Source organism: Lepisosteus platostomus, chromosome 2 (assembly GCF_059453375.1).
Source record: "Lepisosteus platostomus isolate fLepPlt1 chromosome 2, fLepPlt1.hap1, whole genome shotgun sequence".
NCBI lineage: Eukaryota > Metazoa > Chordata > Actinopteri > Semionotiformes > Lepisosteidae > Lepisosteus > Lepisosteus platostomus.
In genome coordinates this window covers 17,320,820-17,343,770 of record NC_142612.1, presented here as the reverse complement: position 1 = coordinate 17,343,770, position 22,951 = coordinate 17,320,820, and the positions used below count along the sequence as shown (strand labels likewise).

Here is a 22,951-nt window from a genome sequence, read left to right as displayed (position 1 = left end):
TCAGAAAAAAAATAATTAGCTCACTGATACGTTTATGTAGAGGTCGTGAAACTTTTCACGTCGTGGTCTTTAAAATGCATTTGGTTTGAAGGCTTTCTGTTTCAAGCTAACTTTACCGCGGTGGCTTAGTCCTTGTGTGTTACATACTGTACTGTACTGTCGTAATGTACTGTATGTGGACATGAGAAAAAAATAATGCGTCCCCGAGATAGCTATTGTGCATTTCGGCTGTGGATAAAGATTTTCAAAGCATACTGAATTAGATACGGCAACCGTCTGAGCTTCTGCGTGACGTTGCTGGGACGCGCACTCACACTGTACGGCCCAGGTACATTCCTATCCCGGGTCGATTTGAATATGTATTCAATTTCACCACAATGTGCCAGTCCTCTCTAGTAAGAAAAATGAAACGGGTCTGGAGAGTAAAGAGAGATGAAAAAACGTATCATTACAGGTATCAACTGTTGTTTATCCGTCAGAAACTGGCATCCTCAATAAAAGTATTGTAACGCAACGGGGGCTCAGGCGGGCGCCCTTGCCGCATCTGGTCGGCCCAAAGTATAGGTGGCTCGAACCCGGGACTTCCGCGTCTCTCTGCAGCGACCTAGCCCCGTGAGCTAAAGAGAGATCTCTGTTCAGCCCAGTAGCTGTGGTCCTGCTATCACAGGGAAGGGCGGTGACGTCACCCGCTCTGGTACGCCGGCTCTTACACACTGCTTGTCGGCCGTAAGCGTTACACTCTCCCCCGCTTAAATCGCCGTCCCCGGCGAAGGGCTATCCCGCCCCGCTTCTGACACCAATGTAACGCAACGGGGGCTCAGGCGGGCGCCCTTGCCGCATCTGGTCGGCCCAAAGTATAGGTGGCTCGAACCCGGGACTTCCGCGTCTCTCTGCAGCGACCTAGCCCCGTGAGCTAAAGAGAGATCTCTCCACAGCCCAGTAGCTGTGGTCCTGCTATCACAGGGAAGGGCGGTGACGTCACCCGCTCTGGTACGCCGGCTCTTACACACAGTGCTTGTCGGCCGTAAGCGTTACAGTATTGTACTTCGCCGTAACACACGTTCCAATAATATGTAAGGGTGAGTTTAAGTTTAAACATTTTAAAAGCAGTAAAATTTGTGTTTTAATGATTGAGTTTATTTCTAGGCTTGAACCATCTAGAAAAACGAAACTATTTTAAGCAGAGTATTAAATATTCATTTCCTTGAGTTAAGCACTGTAACAATTATATTTGTGTGAGTCTAATAAGCAAATAATAAAATCTGTACACTGTAATATAAAATATAGTTGAGTAAATAATTGTGAAATAGTTGTGTAACGATGTACAATGTGTATTTAAGAGTTGCTGATGACTTCCAAGAAATAGTTCATTTCATACATGCCCAACACAGTATTACAGAACAAAATAAACATACTTTGTGCAATGTATTTTTATTTTTCACATGAAATGGTTTAAAATCCTGCAGCACTGATTTTATCTTGGTGATTTTAATTCAGTTTGGGATACCTAGATCAGGCGTTCCACAGGACCCAGGACTGAACCCTCTGCTATTCAGTATTTACTGTTAAGTTAACCATTTCTATACAGATTGCACTCAATTTCCCTCCACATTAACCTGTCACTGAGGTTGCTCTGTAAGTACTCATTCAATTCAATGACACAATTTGTTTTTGCATTTTAATTCAAGTGATACAGAGGTCATTTTCTTGGGTTTCTCTAATCAGTTACCTAAAGCCAATGCAGTAACTTTGTCAATTGACGGGACTTGTGGTCACCAATGTGGTGACATTGTCTGTGGTCTGATTCAAAATGAACAATTTGGTGGTGATGTTTTGGGCTCGATTGACTTTGAACCTCCTGTGCTCAACTATGTTTGTAGATATATATAGTTTGTAGGTCATGCAGTTATTCAAGCAATAATTATTGTAATGTCTTACTTCCAGGAATCTATAAAACTACAATTATAAAGCTATAATGCAGAATTAGACAACTAGAATCCTGTCTAGGTTGCAAGCAAGTGATCAAATCACTCTTGTCTCTTGGAGTCCTTGCACTGGCTTTCAACTCATTTGAATTTACTGTACATTAAATTCTTTTGCTACATGACCCAGCTTCCTACTATCTACCCCATAGTTTAAAGTCCACAAGACCTTGTGGTTTACAAGATGGGACATTTTTATAGGAGGACTAAAAACTTTTGAAAGGCGCTATATGTGTGGTGGTCCTTGTTCCTCAGAGGTGGTGGCAAATACCCTGCTTGCTTGAAGATTTCATTATGTTTTGTGAAGTTTCACTAATTAACAGCTTCCCTAGTTTATCACAGTGAAACATGTCTGTGTCAACTACACAGTGGAAAAAGCAGTTCTTGTCAGACAGAGGTTATTGTACATGATCCTATGGCACTCTACTTGGATCTTTGAGAGGGATTTGTGTTTTTCTGTAGCTTACCTTGTACATGTGTACAGAAATATGATACAGGCACTGACCATATCTCCTCACAAGGTCAAAAATGTCATGCTTTATCTAAAAAAAGCAGACTAGTTACAAATATATAAGAACTATGGATGGAATTTTCCTTATTCTTCTGTGTGTGACAGATGCAGTTGGCCTTTCATCTCATAGTTTTGGAGTTTCAGGAAAAAATATTAATGATGGATTTTCATTAGTCACCCACTACTTTTTTAATCAAGAACAAATTACTTTTTTATATAATCAATTTCTGTCTAGAAAGAAAATTAATATGGTCTCCAAGAAAAGACATCAATTGCCATTTGCTTAGTTGTGTATTCATTTTTGAGAGGCAGGCATTAACATACAGAAAAAAAATGTTCTCCTTAAACATTAATCAAGTACACCAACATCTTGAGGTTTTTTTTTAAAATAAAAACAGTGAGCAGTGAATATTTGTATGTTCATATACATACAAAACAGCCTAAACAAAAGAATTCTAAAGGGAACAACTAAGCCCTAAAGAAACGATACAGTACAGAATTATTAAGTATCTTTATACACACATCTAGCTAGGACTGCCACCCGGCTGATTTCTAAATGGAATGATCAATTTTCTGTAAGGCTAGACACTTTTTGACTGCAGAATTACTGAGTCCTAACCCTGCTGCATGTGCCCCTGCATGGAAGGATGAAGTGTTAAAAGTTGACAAGGTAGCTCCGCGCCTTGGTCAGGCGTTTGAGGCGGTTCTGCAGGACGCTTCTCTTGTTGCCAATGTCCAGGTCCTCCTTCAGGAGCTGGTCCACACTATCCTTATCCTGCAGCATGTGCAGCATCTCTCTCCGGAGCTGCAACGCCGATTCCTGCAGAATCAGGTACCGGATGACAAGGGGGATCTGGTCCGCGAGGCGCTGGGAGGCGATCTGGCGGATCCAGAGACAAGCAGAGAATGTGCACTGTGAGCAGGCAGATGCACAGGAACCCAAAAATCATGGTGGTTCAATCGTTGGCAAAAGTCACGCTGCATTTCAAACTTCACATATCCTTGTCTTTTTCAATAATGCAAGCTGAAGCTCATTTATGCTTGAGGATTAAATGTTTGCAGAACACATTGGATCGTAATTTCCTTTCTCTTTACGTTTGTCAAATAAACATGATTTATCAGTACCGAATCTAACAGAGGAATACAGTACATACAAGGCAAGAGCTGATTTAACAGCAAATTAACTGAAGACGCGGATACACCAACTTTGTGCTGATTACTTACGTTGTAATAGGATCTGAGGTGATACATCATTTCTTGTAAAGTGACCTGGCTGTTGATAGTGTAAGCCAGCTGGCTTACTACTTTTTTCCCCCCAGCCTCGTTTTCTTTCACTTCGTTCAGGCCGTTGCTGTAGATACTGTCTTGAGTGTACACCAGGAGCTCCATCTCAAATTGCGTCCTCAACATAGACTCAGCAATGACCTCTTTGTTCTGTTTTATGGCTTCGATTTTGGTCTAGACATGCAAAAGACACGGGCATGAAACAGCAGCCACGGCACATGGTTTTACAATTCACATCTGCAGCAACGACTTCCTTAAGACTGTACATCACATTTAAACAACAACAATAGGAAATCACATTGTTTACATCAGCTTTTCAGAAATACCATATACTGTACAATACATACTGAATTATTTGGTTGTGTGTGGAAATTTACTTGCATTATTATTCAGACAAAAGAATGAAGTCAAAACAAAAAGTATTTTCCATCCTGTATTAACCAACAGAAGTGTTAAAAGTATAGTTTTATATTAAAGATAAATAAAGTAACACTAAAAGTAACTCTTTTTGCAGAACTATAATCCAGACATTAGGATTTTTGCAATGTCATGGTTACAAATGTCTTTGGATTCTGTCCTGTGGATGCACAGTACATACTGTATACAGTAGAGGCAGATTCAAGGGCATGAAGAATGAGAAAAGCCCCTTTGGTCTATCCTGCTCTGACCCAGCCGACTCCAAAGAATCAGCTTTGAAAAATACAGATGGATCTTTTCTCCCCAGCAAACCGAAATGTCTGGTGCAATGAACTGTTCAATTTTTTAATTGTTCATTCCAATGTGGCATTAGGATCATTTTAAAAAATGTACCTTGGCAGCCTTCAGTAAGTTTGGGAAGCCAGTCAGATCATTCTGAGCCACCTGTATGAATGACTTTTTCACAATATCTGGAAAAGAAATGATATTCATAATTGTTGCAAGAGAACTGGGTATTGCCCAAAAAGATTTTATCATGAAATATGTGCATGCAGAATTTCCTACGACTAAACAATAAGCAAGATTCCCCACTACTACTATAGACATTTTAGAAAAATTACCTTTTCTACATACACAAAATAACAGATTAATATGCTTTTGGCTACTACAATGCCTACATTCATTCAATTACTTGTGACATAATATTCACATTTTTTATGCATACAGTGGTGATTAGCTCATAACTTATATGAGGGAAATTTGAGGGATGTGTCACTTAACATGCATTTCTGCTTTATTAATAACATTTGTCATGAAACTTTAGAAAGCAGCTTCAGCAACATTCCTGCCACCCTCAAAAAGCCACTCAACAACAGAACAGAGCTCTTCCAGGACTCTTAAAGTTTACACTTCAAATTCAGCTTGGTTAAGAATGTCCTTTTGCATGTCCTTTCAGGTTTATTTCACAAAGTTAAATAGTAACACCTATGTTATTTAATGATTTGGCATAGGTGTTCTTTATTTTTGCATGTATTCCTTTATTTTATCAAGTGAATTAATTAAGACCAAATGCTTATTTACTATGATGACCCAAAGGCCCATTTTTACAGCTATCTTCTGTTGGAGTGATCTGAGTGAAGGATTCTTGCTCAGTTGTGCAACATCGCCCCCACCTAAAGATTTGGGTTCATGGCCCTTCATTCAGAGCTGTAACCAAAAGTCCACACGGTTGCCTAAACCTTAATAATATTGTCTTTATCATATATACCACTTTATAATTTTGAATAATATTGAAATACATATTTTGTTCAGTGCTTTGCAAAACATCAGGCTCCATATTTTGAGGTGAAAGCCCTGATTTATGGTTGAAAAATGGGAAATGGAAAATAATGGCCCAGTTTCACAAAACCCTTGGAAGCTTTCTGCATTTCACAGCTCCACTTCCCACTTCCAGCTTACAATGATACTGAAGGCATGTACTGTATGTAAGAAATTCATGGAGTCTACATAGCTGAATGTTTTATCACTTGCATTCGAAAACAAGCAACTAAAGTCAGACATACAGAAAATTTGTGGCAAGAGTGTCTGCACACATCTATAGCCATAAAACATTGCACCTTGCACCATTAAAGAGGGGAAACTGTCCTGGCAGGCTGTAAACATGCAGGTGAGGTCTTTAACCAATGTTGTCACAAGCTCTTCACACCACACTCCTCTGCCCATGCCCTGTCCTGTGCACTGACCCACTCACCTGTAACATCTTTTAGCTTCTTAATGGCTGGCTCTTCCAGTTGCTTGATCTGGTCCTTCACCATCATTTCAAAGGTCTTGTAGTTGATGAAGCCAGGGAGTTCTCTCCCTCGATAGTTGGTTTCATATTGATTCACCTCCTTGTCGACTCTTTGTCTGACTGTAGCACCACATGGGGATACAAGAATATAAGGTCTTTTCTTAAAATGCATTAACAAACAAAACTGAGAGACATGAAGGGTTGAGCTAAGCATGATTTCTAATAGATTAAAGGGTCTCCCACAGCTTCTGATTCTTGTGTTTTAGTGTAAACCTTTGTGCTATCTTTGGGATCATTTCTAGTTTGTACACTCCTTTCAATTCATTGCAATTGAGCCTCCAACTACACAGAATACTTCCTGTAATAAACACTGGCACACAAACGTTGAAACATTTTTTCCTTTGTTTCTACTTCTTTTATACTGAAAGCCTAAGTTCAAGACTCTAGGTGTAAAGGTGTCACACCCAGTTCTTCAGGTTTTAGGTACTATGTGTACAGTAATTTATTATTACTGTACATATTCCCACTGGTCATGGGAACTTCCAAGCTTACAAAAGAGGAAATCTTAAAACTGAACTTCAGGGAAGAGATTTGATTTTTGCAGTATTTTTCTGATGTTGCTGTTAACATATAACTATTTCAGTGACAAAGAGAGAAAGACACACTATAATAATGAGAAAGGAAACTCACTATATTAGGAACATGGAATGGACAATGGAACACAGCATCATGCTGGATGTGAGCAATAAATATCCACACACTTGTAACCAATAATGAAAATAGGGTGATTAAATAATGAACAACACTGGCATTAAAGGGAATCTGTGAAAAAGGACAGTAGTATGTGCTCTCTGCTGTGACAATTAATAAAAGATATTTGACTCACATACTTATTGTTATAGCTCTTTTCTTTCTGATTCAAGTTTTCATTTTAAAAAAACAAACTCTGTCTCTGTCTGGAGCTGTTTCAGCAAAAAAGGTTGCTGAATATGGCAGGAGTACTACTTTATATCCCCCCTTTTTCTATCCAATTCTAATTGTGCCCCATATATAAAGTTTTCTTAGTAGGTTTACATTGTTTTCATGGTACTGGAGTTTTTCAAATAACATTTTGTATTACATCAGTATTCATTAAGAGTCCAGTTTTATTGGAGACTAAAAGTTGAGATGTTTATCACGCTGTTAGCTGTATCAAGGGTAAAACCTGCTGCGTCACATACACCTGTGTCTGAAGTATGAACCAGGAAACAAAGAAGTTGAAAAGAATGTGTAACTTAAAACCTGTTTGTCAAAGGACAAAGAAAATTATTGTTCCACACAGCAACTAAAGGTGTGTCAGACTCACATGTGATCCCAGATACATCAAGCTGTTCCTTCCATTTACCAAACTCCATTCGCAGCTTTGCAAACAGATTCATTTTGCGTCCATTCTTCAGTTCTTCACCGGTAGTCAGATTAATGATATCGTGAGTAAAAGCAGTGACTTTCTGTCAGAGAGGTAACCACAAGAAAAGGGGAGATAACAACATTTAAGAATGATACATTTTCTGTTCCTTGTTTGTGACTAGACCTAAAAAACTCTTTTACGGCCTGAGATAAATAACAAGTTTAAGAAAAACTCTACTAAGGTTCCCAGCTTTTATTCCTATTAAAGCAATTTGACTGGACAAGCCCTTTGCTGTGACAAAGCTAATTATTTAAAATGGACTCCCTTTTCAGATGAAACACAGGTTATCTATACCTGTTCTGGAGAGCCAGAGCCATGCTGAGTTAATGGCATCTTTGGGCAGCGAACAAGTCAAGACCCAGATCTGAATTAAATGTAAACTTTAATTCTCCAGACCAACACATATCCTTCCAATGAATTGAGAACTGCTATCAAGCACTAGTTTGTTAGTTTGCCTTTGCTAAGGAGCTCAACCCTACTTTTTACAAGCAATTACACCAGGGATAGATCAAATGCCAGAGTCTTGAAAGGTCTGGAAAGGTTGCCAAAGGCTGGACTGTGGTTGTGAAGCCCAGTTTTCCCAGGTATCACAGAGGAGCAAATCAGGAAAGGGAGCAGAATGTGAATCAGAAAACTGGAACTTGAGGAGAGGGACAAGTAAGAGACCAGAAGATGCCCAAAGAGACCAGAAGAGGACTAAAATGGGGTATAAGTAGGAATGATGAATTGGGAAAAGTGAGGCAAAGTAATAACAATACTACTCAAAGCCAGGTACAGAAGACAAAACCAAGCAGAAAGATGGAAATCATAATTAAAATTACAGTGAGTACATGATTATGTCTCATATCGATAAAACTTACATCAATCAAGAAACCCATTTTCTCCATGGGGTCTGCTGGTGGTCCCTTTCCATATCTCTCAAGCTCTGCACTGGTTTCTGCAAGCTTGGCTTCAATTTGTTCCTCTAATGCTGGCAGCGATTTCTTGAAAAAGAATATTAATGACACAATGGAATTTCCTGTAGCTCTGAGAATCTGATATAAGACCTTTCTCACCCGAAGTCTACCCCCCAGAACCAAATTATTTTTTTTTCATTTCCCTCTTCCCTCGGGGTCTCCATTCAGATCAGTTTTCAAATGACATTACGAGGTCTAGAGGTTTATAACTAAGCTCTGGTTAGTGAGTCATGCAACTAAACCACTCTTATAAAGGCCCAAAGTCCCACTCTGGCCCCCATCCCTGAAGATGCCAATAGCAACAGTTGAGACTGTCCTTATTAAAGTTTCTGGTGACACACTTGCACATTTCTATTAGTATTTATGCACAGATGACTTGTGTTTTCCTATGGAAGTATTGTATTTCCAGTGAGGTAGAGAAATAACACCATGATTCACTGTAGCAAACCTTTGTCTGAGCTGTATTGCATAAACCACATAAATGTTTGCAAATGCAAACATTGTGCAGTAAAGTGAGCTTGTATCATGACAAAACCTGTGGGAAGTGTAGTAAAATATCATTATAACCTGACACAACCAATGAGCAGGCAATGTACAGTAAAGCATGGTGCTGTCCTGAGAAAAAACTAGTGAAGGACATACTGTAAGAAAAGCAAGGATAACTACTGTACATGTAGAGACAAACTAAGAGAAAGTGACAGATCTCCATTTGAGAAACTCTCCCTGTTGTACATAAATGTTATTTACACCTTTCTTGTTGAATGTCCTTGAACACAGTCAAAATAAAACCCTTACATTGATGTGCTCCACCAGCTCCAGAGTTAGCTTCTCAGCCAAACAAGGAATTGTAGCATATCCTTCTTCCAAAAGTGTGCTGAGGAGATGACAACACAAAAAAACACAAAAAATCATTCAGTAACCTTTCTGCAGTCTGACCGCAGGACACAGTATTCTAATGGAAGCATTACCATACCAGGATGGATACACATATTACATTACGCCACTCAATATAGTCATGAACTCTCAAGTAGCTCTGCACCCTGTTAACTTATAATTCTTCACTTCCTGAAAGAGAGGAAGTGTAAAACAACATGCTACAGAGATGTCATACTCGTGGTCTCCTGGGAGTGTTCGATATGTGGAAGGTTTGCCAATTACAAGACAAAGAACCAGTCTTTTCAGTCAATCACTGGCAATGGGAGTAAATGGACAAAAAGCACACTCAGAGACACACTCGCCGCACGACAAAAGTCTGGCAATGTTTCCATCTGTCAAATGTCATCTCTCATTTGTTCATGTATACTGCACGCAGATGAGTTTCTGTTTCTGCATTATGACAATGTTTACTTCACAAACCCACTGCAGCATATGCTGGATTAAATTCTATATGTGCAGAATCAACAATAAAAGCAATCTACAGTATAAAAACACACTAGTAACTTAGATCATCAGACAACAGCAACCCCAGTGATCATCAAGCACACTGCCCCGTCTCAATAAGAAAATAAAGACAGAGAGCTTGATAAGAAAAACAATTGTTGTTGACAAGCATGATAATAACCTGAAATTTGGGTGGTCCTCAAAGAAGGTCTTCTCCTTTTCAGATGCTTCATCCAGAGACACCTTGTCATTGATCTCCTTCTGCCCTCGGCATTTGACAATCATGTAGCCTTTACTGAGGGTGATGATCTGGTTGCGGACTATCTCCACAATGGTCTCTTCTGTCCCTTTGTCCACCAGGTCAGGCTTTGTCAGAATACCTGCGGGTTTTTAATATGGACCTTTTAAAACAGCAGGGGGCTGTTTCACAAAGGAGGCTTAATTCTGGATTTTCTCTCGTTATCCAAATTGAATTAACTGACTTCAGGATTACTCCGGTTTCACAAAGGCAAGCTCTGGTTTAAGCTATCTGATTAAAGCAATTCACATTTAAACAATTTGACTAACTGCACATTCACACCACACTTCAGAAGGCAAGGAGGGTCAAGCATTGAATTCTTCAGAATTCAGCATAACCACGGAGAAAAAACATGCATCTTAATCCAGTGACTAACAGTTATGGCTCCTCATGGAAAACTATCAGGATAAAATCTGTTGTAATAGTGAGGAGATAAAGATGTACAATATATTGTTTTTATGTACCAGTAATTTATGGATTTACAGTATCTTGACAACACTGAGAGGACCTGTCAGCAAATTAAGACAAAATGCAAGAATATTATTCACAGTGGTGCTGTATAATATAGTATAGTGCAATCCACTGAATGAAAATGACTCATAATTTTAGCCAACAAAAGAAGCGTGAGCAGAATAAGACTGGAGGAAGAGGAAGTATCATCATCAATACAATAAAGTATTCCTTTACTGTGTTGTTGTCTTTTTCCCCAACATTTTTTGGAGTGAATCATGTATAGATGAGGCTCCCCCTCAGATTGCAGACAGTCTGAAGCCAGATAAAAGTGTGACCTAATTACAATGTATAATGCAAAAAAAGTAACCTAAATGAAATCAGAAACAAAAATATAACCTAAAATAATTGGTCACTGTTTCACTAAAATGAAGATCAGCTATGATGTTCTCTCTCAGCTCTGGGAATACCCTCAGACAGAGCCATGTTGTTAATGTGACACATGTGTTACAGATCATGATAACACAGGAAACATTGTCATGACGGAAACTGTACATTATGAATGCCTAAGTCTAGGTCACACCCATTGCAGGCACACACATTTAAAAACTTATTTTGATAGAGTGTTTTGTGTAATTAATGTTAATTTTTTAGACTACATTGATTGATTTGGCCTCGTGGGCACTTTAATGAGGTCTGTGCAGTTCAGAGCACCTGTTATATTACGAAATTCTAATATTTTTGTTATATACAATATAAAACATTACCAACTATTTAATGAAATCCCTGTTTGATGGCACTTGCTAATGTATGGCCTGGAAACACAAATTAACACAAAAACTGTTTTATTGCAAACATCACTTCAGCTATTGCACAACACACTCTTGCTTTACTTAAACACTCCCAGTCAACAAAACAGTAAAAAACTGCACCAGTAACAAGGAATCTCAACCATAAGAACACGTTTTGAGTTTGTTTAATGCTGAGCTATGATGAGCCGTATAAACAATTGCTTGTTAATATAAAGTGTACCCTGTCTGCTGAAGTGCTATCTTTCAAATAAAAATCATCAGCGAACTGTAAAGGGTATTGGTGATCTCTAAACTTTCATTCTTTCCACAAAACTCTAATGTCAAGTGGATCCCTGAAGTGATGGTGTTTTTGCAAGGGGATTGGTTGGTCTTTAAGTCAAGCTCTTAAACACTAAGTCAAGCTAAGTTTGATACAATACAATTTGACATGGATACAATTCACTCCTGCATTGTGAAACTGAAAATCCAGATGTTTGTCAACACATTTACTAAAGTTATCTGGTTAACTGAGTAGTCTTGCTTTGTGAAACAGCCCCCACATCCTGAAATCTAAAGACAACCTCAAACATATCATAGAAAACAAAAGTATGGAGACAACTTGGTAATCTTAATGACATCTAAGGAACAGGTCGCCGTCAACTCATCAATACATAAAGACTTGGAATAATTTAGTTTTAGGTTTGACCAGTGAAGGAGCTGAAGGTAGAGGCAAAGGTGATTTGATCAATTATGTTTTTCATAAGTCACTGGATATAAAAATATTGACATTCTGGAAAAAGGCAAAGTGAGCAGATTATAAAATGCAAGCCGTACATTCCTTTCAGTCTGCCACTAATCTCTTCCCATTACGTTTCTATACAGTTAATGAAAGGGCACTGGCAAATAGGTACATAAAAAGTACTGTACATGTAATTCCACTGTGTACCTGGAACTATTGAAATATTTCCCAGTCCAGGTTTTTTTTTTTACATTTTCCCTTCTACTTGTTATATTTTATACCAATTTGGTCTGGAATGAAATATATAAGAAAAACTAAAAGAAGGCCACAGAGCAAGCCAGTTCAGACACACCTCTCAGGCAGTTGACCTATATGAAGGCAATGGTTTATTATGAATGCAGGGTGAGAATATCCCTAATATCTTAGATAGAAGCTATATTAATATTGAAAGACATCAATATGTATCACAAAGACATGGAATATGTATCACATACCAAGAGTCCTCTCTCCCTCAGGGTCCACCTCCTGGGCCATCTGCAAGGCCTCTGTTGTTGCAATGTCAACATTGCAGGGCACCACCACCAAGTTGATAGTCTCCTGCCGCTGTATGAACTTCCTTATCAGCCTCTTGATCTGCAGTGAGGCAGAGGTGTCTTTAACATTGCGCAATCTGAACTTATAATATGGGTCTCAAGACCTGCCCGGCTGCCTTACTGTAACAAACAGTTCTTTCTGGGCCCTATGCAGATGACACGATCCAGATTAGTGAGGAAACACTGGGGAAAAAGCCATGCAGGAGTAGGTATGGAGAGGGGGGCGTGTCCAAGGGGTGCAGGTATCCAGGGGTAGTGATTACGGGGTGAACAATCCATGTAAAGTCCAAACGGGGAATCCAAGACAAAAGTGAGAGTCCTTAACTAGGCGATCCATCTGGGGATTAAAACACGGGAACTGAAGGGGAATCAGGAACTGAAGGTTAAAAACATAACGCAGCAGGACCCGGGCTCTCACGATGGGGGGAATCAATGAGGAGCGTTGGATAGTGTCTGAGTCTGGCTTTTAAGGTAGAACAGAAATGGAGAACAGGTGCAGATAATGGGGCAGAACAAGGAAGGGCTGGAGCGCCCTTAAGAGGGGGAGTTGCGATCGTGACACCTTACCACATGTTATAATGTGACAGAGTGGAAAATGAGGGCTTTGAAGCATGAGACAAAGGCTGCACCGTTCTGACTTCATGACAAAATCACTGACAAAGTCTGTTAATGCTCCTAAAAGGCAGGAATCGCACACCTTTTACTCACCATAAAAAGTCAACAAAACACAGATCAAGATCAAGTGTATTTCTGAATCATATGGATATGTTTGATAAATCTTTTTTTATTTTCCACATTAAACCTTCTTCATCAGGTCTACATTATTTTCACTTAATAGTAATAAAACTAAACAATTGGCCAGCAGCCATATCACCCTGCAACTCACAACTGTCAGCCCACTGAACCTAAGCAGGTGTGAGCCTGGTCAGTACCTGGATGGGAGACCTCCTGGGAAAAACTAAGGTTGCTGCTGGAAGAGGTGTTAGTGGGGCCAGCAGGGGGTGCTCACCCTGCAGTCTATGTGGGTCCTAATGCCCCAGTATAGTGACAGGGACACTACAGTACACTGTAAACATGCGCCGTCCTTCGGATGAGACGCAAAACTGAGGTCCTGACTCTCTGTGGTCATTAAAAATCCCAGGGCGTTTCTCGAAAAGAGTAGGGGTGTAACCCCGGTGTCCTGGCCAAATTTCCCATTGGCCCTTGAATTGGCTTCATTACTCTGCTCTCCTCACCACTAATAGCTGATGTGTGGTGAGCGTTCTGGTGCACTATGGCTGCCGTCGCATCATCCAAGTGGATGCTGCACATTGGGGGGGGTGGAGGGGAGTCCCCATTACCTGTAAAGTGCTTTGAGTGGAGTGTCCAGAAAAGCGCTATACTGTATAAGTGTAAGCAATTATTATTATTAAAACCTAAGCTGTTTAAAATGTCAACTACTGGCATAGACAAAACCTTACCTGTTCACCAATATCTTCTGGCTGTCCTTTCACAGCCACTCGAGCAATCCCAGGCAGATCGATCAGGGTCAGGTCTGGGACATCACTTGAGGCGATCTCCAGGCTGATTAACTCATCCGAGATGCCAACTCCAACACCTGCCATCTCATTCTGAGCTGGATGAACACAGACGCAACAGAACACAGGTCTGAGCTGAGCACAAAGGATATGCGACATATTTAGCTTCTTTTGGAATCAAATAAAATTCTAGCTTATCACAACATTTTCAAAATATTTTAAGGAAAATTGGAACTAAATGTTGTGAATTATCCTTACAGTATATGATTTAAGATTAGGACACCAATTAATTTTATACAATTGAGTGTAATTGCATTATGCATTACATTTTTCATTTTTGAAGGGTCACTACACAAATGTGACCATTATTTAAATGTGAATCCAGTGAGCTTAACTGCAAAGGAAAAATAACAATGTGGAATAGAATCCAACACAATAAAAAAATTAACCTATCAGCTACTAGCAGGGGGTTCTTGGCACAAATCTTAACTCTTCCAGTGTCAGACAATTCTGTAAATGAGACATTGAACTAAGGTCCCATTCTAAATGTCCTTGCTGTTGTCAATACATGGATCATTGCCTGGTTGGACAATGTAATCTCAATAAAGGTATTGTATCTGCCAGACAACTTATATTATTATTTATGTTGTTATTGTTAAGGTGTTAAGGAGTGGAAATGAAGAAAGATTTTGTCATCTCATGTCCACAGGCCCGCTGTGTGAAGAATGGTTGGTGGCCCTTATCACCGCTTATAAGCTTCACTGATTTTAAATAGGACTGATAAGACAATATGTGAGGAGATGCCTTTTTTATTTGAACATAGAAGTAGGTAATGTAGGTGAATGAAAACAGGAAGTGTCATATTTGATCAAAATAGAAAAGAAGTCTGAGGTGGCTCAAACCCACCTTCTCTGATTTTCTGCTCCACATCGGAGGGAAGTAAAATGTCCTCCTCATGACCTTGGTAGCTTATTTTCGCTGTCCAGTCATCTTCTTCCCTTATCTTCTTCAGCTTCAATTCCAAGGGGCACCTTGTAACAATGCCTATTAAAAATGTCAGATATGTATGTCTACTGAAACAGATCTTGTGGCCCTTTGCAGACAGTGACTCAATCTCAATAGACAGATGATACTAGCTGTCTAGTTCTGAAGCAATCAGGAGTATGTTCAATTCAGAGGCCATGCAACTTAATGGCTCTGTAAGCATGACGTTCAAATCCATCCTGGGTGAAAAATATTCAATTTAAAGAATAGCGCATACAGCTAAGATGAACAATTATCTGAATTCATAAGTATATTTTCGGATGTAATTTCTTGGAAGGAAACTTGAATAATACTGACAAAGGCTCAGTAGCACTTTAAACTGAAGAAAAGGTGTTGCAACACAATGCAACACAGTCTTGTAAAAATGATGCTTTAATGAGCACTACTCTTATTTTTCCAGATGCCATGACTGACAACTGTGGAGAGAAACCAGGCACCAGCTACCATTTCTCATCTGTTAAATTGTTTTAGGATGATTGGTAGTGTAAGAGACTGTCTAATTCCCAGTGTTGAACAACACTGAGCTGGTAAAGGAAAAAATGACAGTGTGAGGTACAGCACAGTTCATGCTGAGTTCCAATGAGGATTTGTTCCTACAGTATAAAGGGTAGTCCAATTGTCCGGTGTTATGTGAACTACATCTTGTGACCAGATTCCTTTGTATTCCTTTCACTGTTAGTGTGGACAAGCAAAACAGAAATGTCTCATTTTCCAATACAACTTTTTGTATCTGAAATGCTCAGCTCAGTACAGCTAGGGTTACTGATGCATTTCCTCATGCACACAATGTTCAACTGTTGGACTGGCTTTCAGCAGAACATTTTTGGAATGAGTTGGGTCGTCATGTTCAACACAAGCAGACTGTTGCAGCGCTGTTTAAGTGTCAGTAGAGAGTCAGATGCCTTTGACAGTCAATGCCATGTAGGCTTCAGACATACACAATGTGCATGTGCAATAATACTCATATCAACAAATGGAATTGTATACTGTGACTCAACTTCAGAAAAGCCCAATGAAAGCTAGGTAAAATAAAACAGGTGAAATGCAAAGAAAAGTTAATCAATGATCTTCGCCACAGTCCTCCAAAGAGCTACATGTCCCATCCCTGGAGAGGGTGCAGTCTCAGAAGCAGCTACTGTTCTGTGGCTGCAGGGCAAGCACTTACCACTCCCCCTGGGCAGGGCTACTCCTGACAGAGCCTCCAGCACAGAGCTCTTCCCCGAGCTCTGGTCTCCAATGACAGCGATGGCTGGTAGGCCCAGGTCTTTCTCCACTCCGAGAGACCGCAGGGAGTCGATCAGGTCAATACAGGGCCGCACCTTCTCCTCATATTGGCTGTAAAGTGTTTTGTTCATTGCTGCCCTATGGACAAATTTGATCCACGGCACCAATGTTATTACTGCGTTTAAATTTTAAATACATAAGATAATAGTACATCAATTTTAAACACATAGAATGGTTACAAATAAGAGGTATCAATTCGGCCCATGTAACTCATTAGTAGTTACAACGAAACCTGGCATTACCTGCTTTGTTACACTGCTTAGATGACGTCAAAGACAGATGCATAACAACGTTATATACAGTATATGATATAACTTTAGTTAACATTTAGCAATTAGCTAATTGATCCAAGGATCTCATCCAACAATTTCTTGAGAGAAGCCAAAGTACCAGCTTCAACAATGCTTCCTCTCAGGATCCAGTTCCAGACAGTACTTTTCTTTCCAGTATGTCTGTTTTACCAGTTATTTAAGCCTGATCTGCTTCTGTCCTCACCCCCTTTTCTGTCCCGGTATAACTCAGGCATCCTACCTACAGTGATTTTGGCTCCAGTAAAATTTTCTGTGTCACTTCTTCCAATTCGCTTAGTGAAAGAGCAAGAATCGGCCCTCCCTCCGACTCTGGGAGGAGGAATAAGCTCCCGCTGCCCACCATCATTCTGTCGAACGTGCGCTCACTGAGGAGTAACCTAGACGAACTGCATGCCAGTGTACGGTTCCTGCACAACTTTCGGGATGCCTGCATTCTAGCTTTTACAGAGACTTGGCTGGACGAGACCGTGAAGGACAATGTTGTCAAGCCTGAGGGGTTTTCTCTACACCGGCTGGACACAGAACCTGAAAGCACAGGTAAACATCACGGCAGAGTGGTCTGCTTGATGATAAATAACCGCTGGTGTCAGAACATCACCGTCCGTGAGAGTGTGTGCAAGCCTGACATCGAACTGCTCAGTGTTTCTCTACGCCCCTTTTATCTCCCTTGAGAATTTCTGCAGCTTTTTATTCCACTTGTCTATATCCACCCTAAAGCGAATGCGGTAAAGGTTTCCAATATAAGTTTTGATGGTTCCCAGAAACTGGACACTATATCTCCAGATGCTCCTAAATTTACTTTAGGAGACGTTAACAGCTGCACGCTAAATAACAGTCTTTCAACGTATTACCAATATGTGACCTGCCCCACGCGGTTGAACAAAATCATTGATTGTTGCTATAGGACAGTCCCTAATGCCTACTCGTCCCTCGCAAGACCTCCACTGGGCAACTCCGACCACAACACTGTGCTTCTCAGGTCGATCTACCAGCCGCTGTTCAAGAGGATCAAACCGGAGACAAGAATAGTAAAAGCCTTGGACTCGGAGAGCACTGAACAGCTTCGGGATTGCTTTGACTGCACGCAATGTGACGTGTTTAAAAATACATCAACAAATCATGAAAGCTCGAGAGGAGTATGAACACTCAAGTATTAGCGTCTGCTGTATGGACGTAGCTAAGTGCGTAGGCTGCGTATTTGACACATAAACTAATTTTATTAAAATAGAAAATGTGAAAATCCGTCTCAAGCTTTCTGAAACCGATTAAGTAAATTACAGATGAAAACTTTACATAATGTTTTAATTCTTCAACTGTTAATTCCCAATCTTTCAGTGCGCACAACACATTTCCAGGGTCATCTGACATACCACCAGTGGTACACACACAGTACCATAGTTTAAGAACCACTGCGTTAATACATTTCTGTCCCTACTCAGGAATTTCAGTTTCCTCTTATGTTCCTCAGTTTCTCTTTATTTCCAACTTCCTTTTTTACCTTCTCTAAAAAAATCACTTTAAAAGTCCAATGTGTGGCAGAAACTTGGTTTCTCAACTATTCCTTAAAAGACAGAATAGCATTCTTTTCTATAACATTGCCTTTTAATAAAGACATTCAACTGTTTACTAAACATGCTTCTTCGATATGATTTGAAGCTTATTATAGAGGAAAGACCTTCATAACCTGATGGATGCCTGACAGGTCCTAGATCCCCCCTTTCAGATACCTCATTTGCATTATGCAAGCTGTACCCCTTCATAATTTGTACATTCCTTTAGAGGAGTCAAAATCAGTCTGTTGTATAGTAATCAACAAGTGTGCTCTCATTCTCTCATGATATGACTTACTGTAGCTGTCCTGCAATGAGTCTATTGTTATTTAAATCATTTTGCTGGCTCTCACTTTTTCATCTCCAGAAATCCAGGATCTCTGTTCAAGAAACAGACCCCTTAGAGGTGTGACTTTGAAAACCCATATTCAGCCATTTTAATTACAAATCCAATGGTGATTCCTTTATAATACAGTAGGCATATTTTCTTGTTCTCCTTTATTACTTATGGCTGGGTGTGTGTTATAAGGATTCCCCTCTGGTTTTATGAGGATTAACTAGCAGTTAAGAGTTAGAGGATGCACACAAAGTTGTGTTTAAGTAATGAACTCGTGGAAGGTAATTGGGTACAGAAACAGGGGCAGGTTAAAAAAGAATGGTTTGGAGAAAAGTGAGAGACCAAGTGGACAGAGCAGAGACAGGATAGATTGAAATAGTATGCTAAGGGAAGAAAGAATGGAATGCACAGAGTTACGATTGAAACAAAACAGTCTTGAGAAAATCAACGAAACAGAGCACTGATTAGAGAACAGTTGAAGATTATAGACAATACTGAGTTTTGAAGAAAGAGAAAGGTTTACCTCACCAAGGAGATAGATGACCTGAGAGAAGCTGCTTGTTATACTTGGAAGCACAATTTCTCCTATTTGAGCTATGTACTGTATGTTACTCACAGGGGGGTACTTACTGTAGTGGCACATGGTCAATTGGCTGGTTTGAAGCATGAGTTTGCAAAGTGAGGTGTTGATTCTTGTGAGTTTGTATTCTGTTAGTGGATTAGTGCCTGAGTTAGTGCAACACAGTTTGTAGAGGATTGTGCAGTTTTGGGAAGGTGCTCTGGTGCTATAAGGCTTGGATAAAAAAAAATGTGCACAGGTACAGTATGTAACTACTCTTTGGGTTCTAGTGACCGGCAAACAACACTAGATGGCGTACTGTAGTCAAGCTCAGGATGGGATTGCTCACAGGTTGCTGTTCTGTGGGCCATGCAGTTGTCCTCTTAGGTATAAGATTGTTCCAATTCCACCATGTTCAGAATCGATATCTCTTTAATCATTTGCCAAACCCCTTCTCTACCCACCTCCACAATAAAATTGGTTAAATTGGCTAAATTGGTTTTGGGTGAACAGCTTATTTCTTTATAGCAGGGCCGGCCCTTGGCTTAGGCAAACTAGGCGGCTGCCTAGAGCCCCTCAATGGGCAAGGCAACTTTTGTTTCTAATGGGCACGTTCACAAATTTAAAAGACAAATTCCAACCAGTGAATCTTTCTGTTGTTACTGTGCTAATCTAAAGTTTAATGTTTGTTAGTTATAAATCATAATATTATTGGCTGTGAATGTAAGTGTAGAAGTTAATTTCACTGTAGATGTTGAAAAGTATCAGTGCGGATTCAGCTGCTGCCACACCGAGTGTTGATCACTCAGTTTCGGAAAGTAGTAAATGGTGTGATGATCATTACATCTAATGTGTAATGAAACATTACAAGTGACCTTTTACTTGCATTACAAGCTATGTTGTAGTGGTTTTAAATTAAAATAATTTAGTTGCAACTGGCAAACGCACATTGTCTTCCCAAAGGACGTACCTATTGGGTGCCAAGAAAAGTTAAGTGTAGAAAAGAAGATGTCGAAACCGTCATTGTAATAATGCTTTTGTATTTCATTTGATTTTGAGTCAATCAGATCCATTTAACATACGAACAGAAACATTTAATAGCTAGACAAGTAGACTGCTTGAGGTGTTTTACTACCACGTTTCATGTTATCACTTTCAGTTTTAAAATACTTATCTTTGTCAAATGTGTAATTTTTGATTTTGTTGGTAAATTATTATGTGTTCTTCAAATGTGATTAATAAATGTTTTCTAGTTATACATTTATTTCATTTAATTGTTCTAAATAGTAAAATAAGGCTGGTATGGGAGCTGATAATAGTAGCATATGCACAAATTGTTATCTGGAGGGAGCCCTATTAACTTTGGGTCTCCTTTATAGTTATACATTTTATCTGATGCTTAATTCCAACTATAGACTCAGTAGCCATTCTGACAGTTAAGGTGTGGCCACACAGAATATTTTTAAAGAACGTTTATTTTTCCCAAGTCTTTATCTGACGCTACGGTTTCTCTCGACGAAAGTCTGAGTGCTTCCTTGCTCAACCGGCTCACCGGTTTTGCCGGCTTTGGACAGCGGTAGTGCTACAAATAAAAAAAGTAACTGGATGAAAGCAATGGCTCTTCAAGATTTATTTAAAGAACAGACGCACATCTGACGAAACACGCAATCTTCAATATATCATTAAAGGTGTAAAGATAAGAGGTGAAAGAAATACATTATCCTTAACACCAATCCCTTTCAACATTTGATGCACCTCATGCAGTACCCACATGGAATGTGTTTTTACTGTTAACAATCCAGTGGTTTTCAAATGTTACAATGTCACAGCGTCTCTACTTAAACTGCAGTAAAATAACAAAGTAATTGAATAATTATCATGGTATAGCTTCACCAACAAATGTCAGCGCAATGTACTGTACCCGTCTCTCTGCGGACCGTATCTTCTATTGATCTGTGAGCGAGAGCGATGATGTTCAGTCCTCCACTGAGGTGCGCTGTGCTGTGAGATTGCCAATCTGGTTTGTTTGTAATGCGTTTTGTAGCAAACGAAAGCAGTGTCTAACAACGTAGAAATTCGAAAACGAAACTACTGTATATGGATGAGAGTAGGTTTCGTTTCTCCTCAGAACATCATTAACATTTTTATATCCTAGCTAATGCAGGAGGGGGAATACTTCTTTAAATAAAGAGTTTATTCACCTGTATCTACACTTGTGAAATGGCGTGTTTAAACTGTACGTGTAATTGTAATAGTTTCGGGTTCGGCGAGGACTGACTCAGTGATTCAGACACTCGTTGAGTAAAGAAAACAGCACTTTTATTGAATTTCGGTACAGCCCACGCGGCAGCAGAGAAAAGGACAGACTGAAAGTGAGAGAGAACGAGCAAACGCCGAAAACAGACAAGCGGGAGCAACACACTGGGGTCTATTCGGGTAGCTACACAGCAATAGGGTGGCAATTGGATACAAGTATAACAGGGGTGCGAAACCAGGGAACTATTTACAAGAATACAGGCGATCTCATCACACTGGACGCTCGTTTCGCAGTGGGTCAGCAGCACTAATCAGCGGCTTTCCTCGTCCCGGCCCTGACCACTACTATTCCCACCCTGCCCCGCCCCTCGCCTTGTACCCCAGCCGGGCGCTCTTCGGCCGCAGCGCCAGGCGAATGCACTACATAATCATTAAAACTACCGTAGTTTAAATATCGAAATTTAGTCTACTTATTTTTAATATTCTAACATTAATCCTATATCATTTCATAGACTAATTACTCTCACTTTTACATTTATTTTACTGTCGTAGTACTTGTCTTATTTTGGCCTTTTGCAAAATATTCATTTCTGGCTCGTCCTTCTTCAGTTGCATCTGTAATTCTGTATACAGCACTCTTTCTACAACTGATTTTGGGGTCTTCTATGCAGTCTGAAATGCATTTTCATCTTTCTGATTTTACTGGTATTAATTTGTTCCTAATATGATTTAGAGTACATCTTCCTAGATACTGTATGGACTCCTGTATGACTCCTGTTTTCTGGATGAATCTCTTTCAAGCTTTTGACATTTTGTTGTTGAAGCATAGCCACATTTGCTTCACTGACTTATTCTTTTTATAGTCCGCTTTTCTAGAACTATAAACCTTAATTTTAGCTCTGGCATCAACCACTAGATATGTAAAGTACACTTTAAAGGTTACTCTCTAATGGTCACACTTTCTCAGCTGTTCTGTCACACCTGTCCCCTCAATTAGAATATAAATATGTAGCAAAGGTTACAAAGGAGAGGAGGCCAGTTGGTCTATCTGGCCTGTTTGGTCTTTAATTGCTCATTGATTCATGGGTCTCATCCACCTTTTCAATATGTAAAAATAATATACTGACACTCACTATCTGTCTTTTTAATATCAATCTAACATTGCTAAACACACACCTAGGGCCAATTGTCCTGTTGGTCCTGTTCCTTGCTTCTAGTGACATTCGAGGCATTATGGAATGCAGAGAAAACTAAGTGTGGTCTTTTTCTTGCAGTGACCCAAGCTTTGAATTAAGCCCCTTTCAAAATTGACCTGATCAGGCATTGTTCCACGTGGACCTCGTTGGGTAAAAGTGCTCGTGTGATTGGCAAGTTGCAATGCCTCACTGTACAAGTTGTATTGCTGGTCAGGGGGCTTAAAACAAATTGAGAACTTTTTGTGAAAGTACATAAACTA

The 22,951-nt window shown here is 39.7% G+C and overlaps 1 protein-coding gene across 1 annotated transcript; it reads right to left on the bottom strand.

Moving 5' to 3' along the window:
- Nucleotides 1-2,765: 2,765 nt before the first annotated feature.
- Nucleotides 2,766-21,308, bottom strand: LOC148676066 (interferon-induced GTP-binding protein Mx3-like). The gene is made up of 13 exons (XM_088601556.1): nt 21,161-21,308; nt 16,364-16,560; nt 15,061-15,198; nt 14,098-14,252; nt 12,539-12,677; nt 9,948-10,146; nt 9,182-9,260; nt 8,291-8,413; nt 7,329-7,470; nt 5,945-6,103; nt 4,588-4,664; nt 3,718-3,951; nt 2,766-3,373 (listed from the first exon to the last, which is right to left on the bottom strand). Exons 2-13 carry the CDS (start codon nt 16,551-16,553, stop codon nt 3,149-3,151), a joined length of 1,860 nt encoding a protein of 619 aa, XP_088457682.1. The 5' UTR covers nt 16,554-16,560; nt 21,161-21,308; the 3' UTR covers nt 2,766-3,148.
- Nucleotides 21,309-22,951: the final 1,643 nt, after the last annotated feature.

Bases quoted from the DNA above. Each gene is read 5' to 3' on its own strand.
- LOC148676066 (XM_088601556.1), bottom strand. From the start codon at position 16,553: ATGAACAAAACACTTTACAGCCAATATGAGGAGAAGGTGCGGCCCTGT. The intron at 10,147-12,538 runs GTATGTGATACA...AAAAACCCGCAG, and splicing joins TGAGGGAGAGAGGACTCTTG to GTATTCTGACAAAGCCTGAC. The intron at 3,952-4,587 runs GTACATTTTTTA...TTGCATGTCTAG, and splicing joins ACTTACTGAAGGCTGCCAAG to ACCAAAATCGAAGCCATAAA.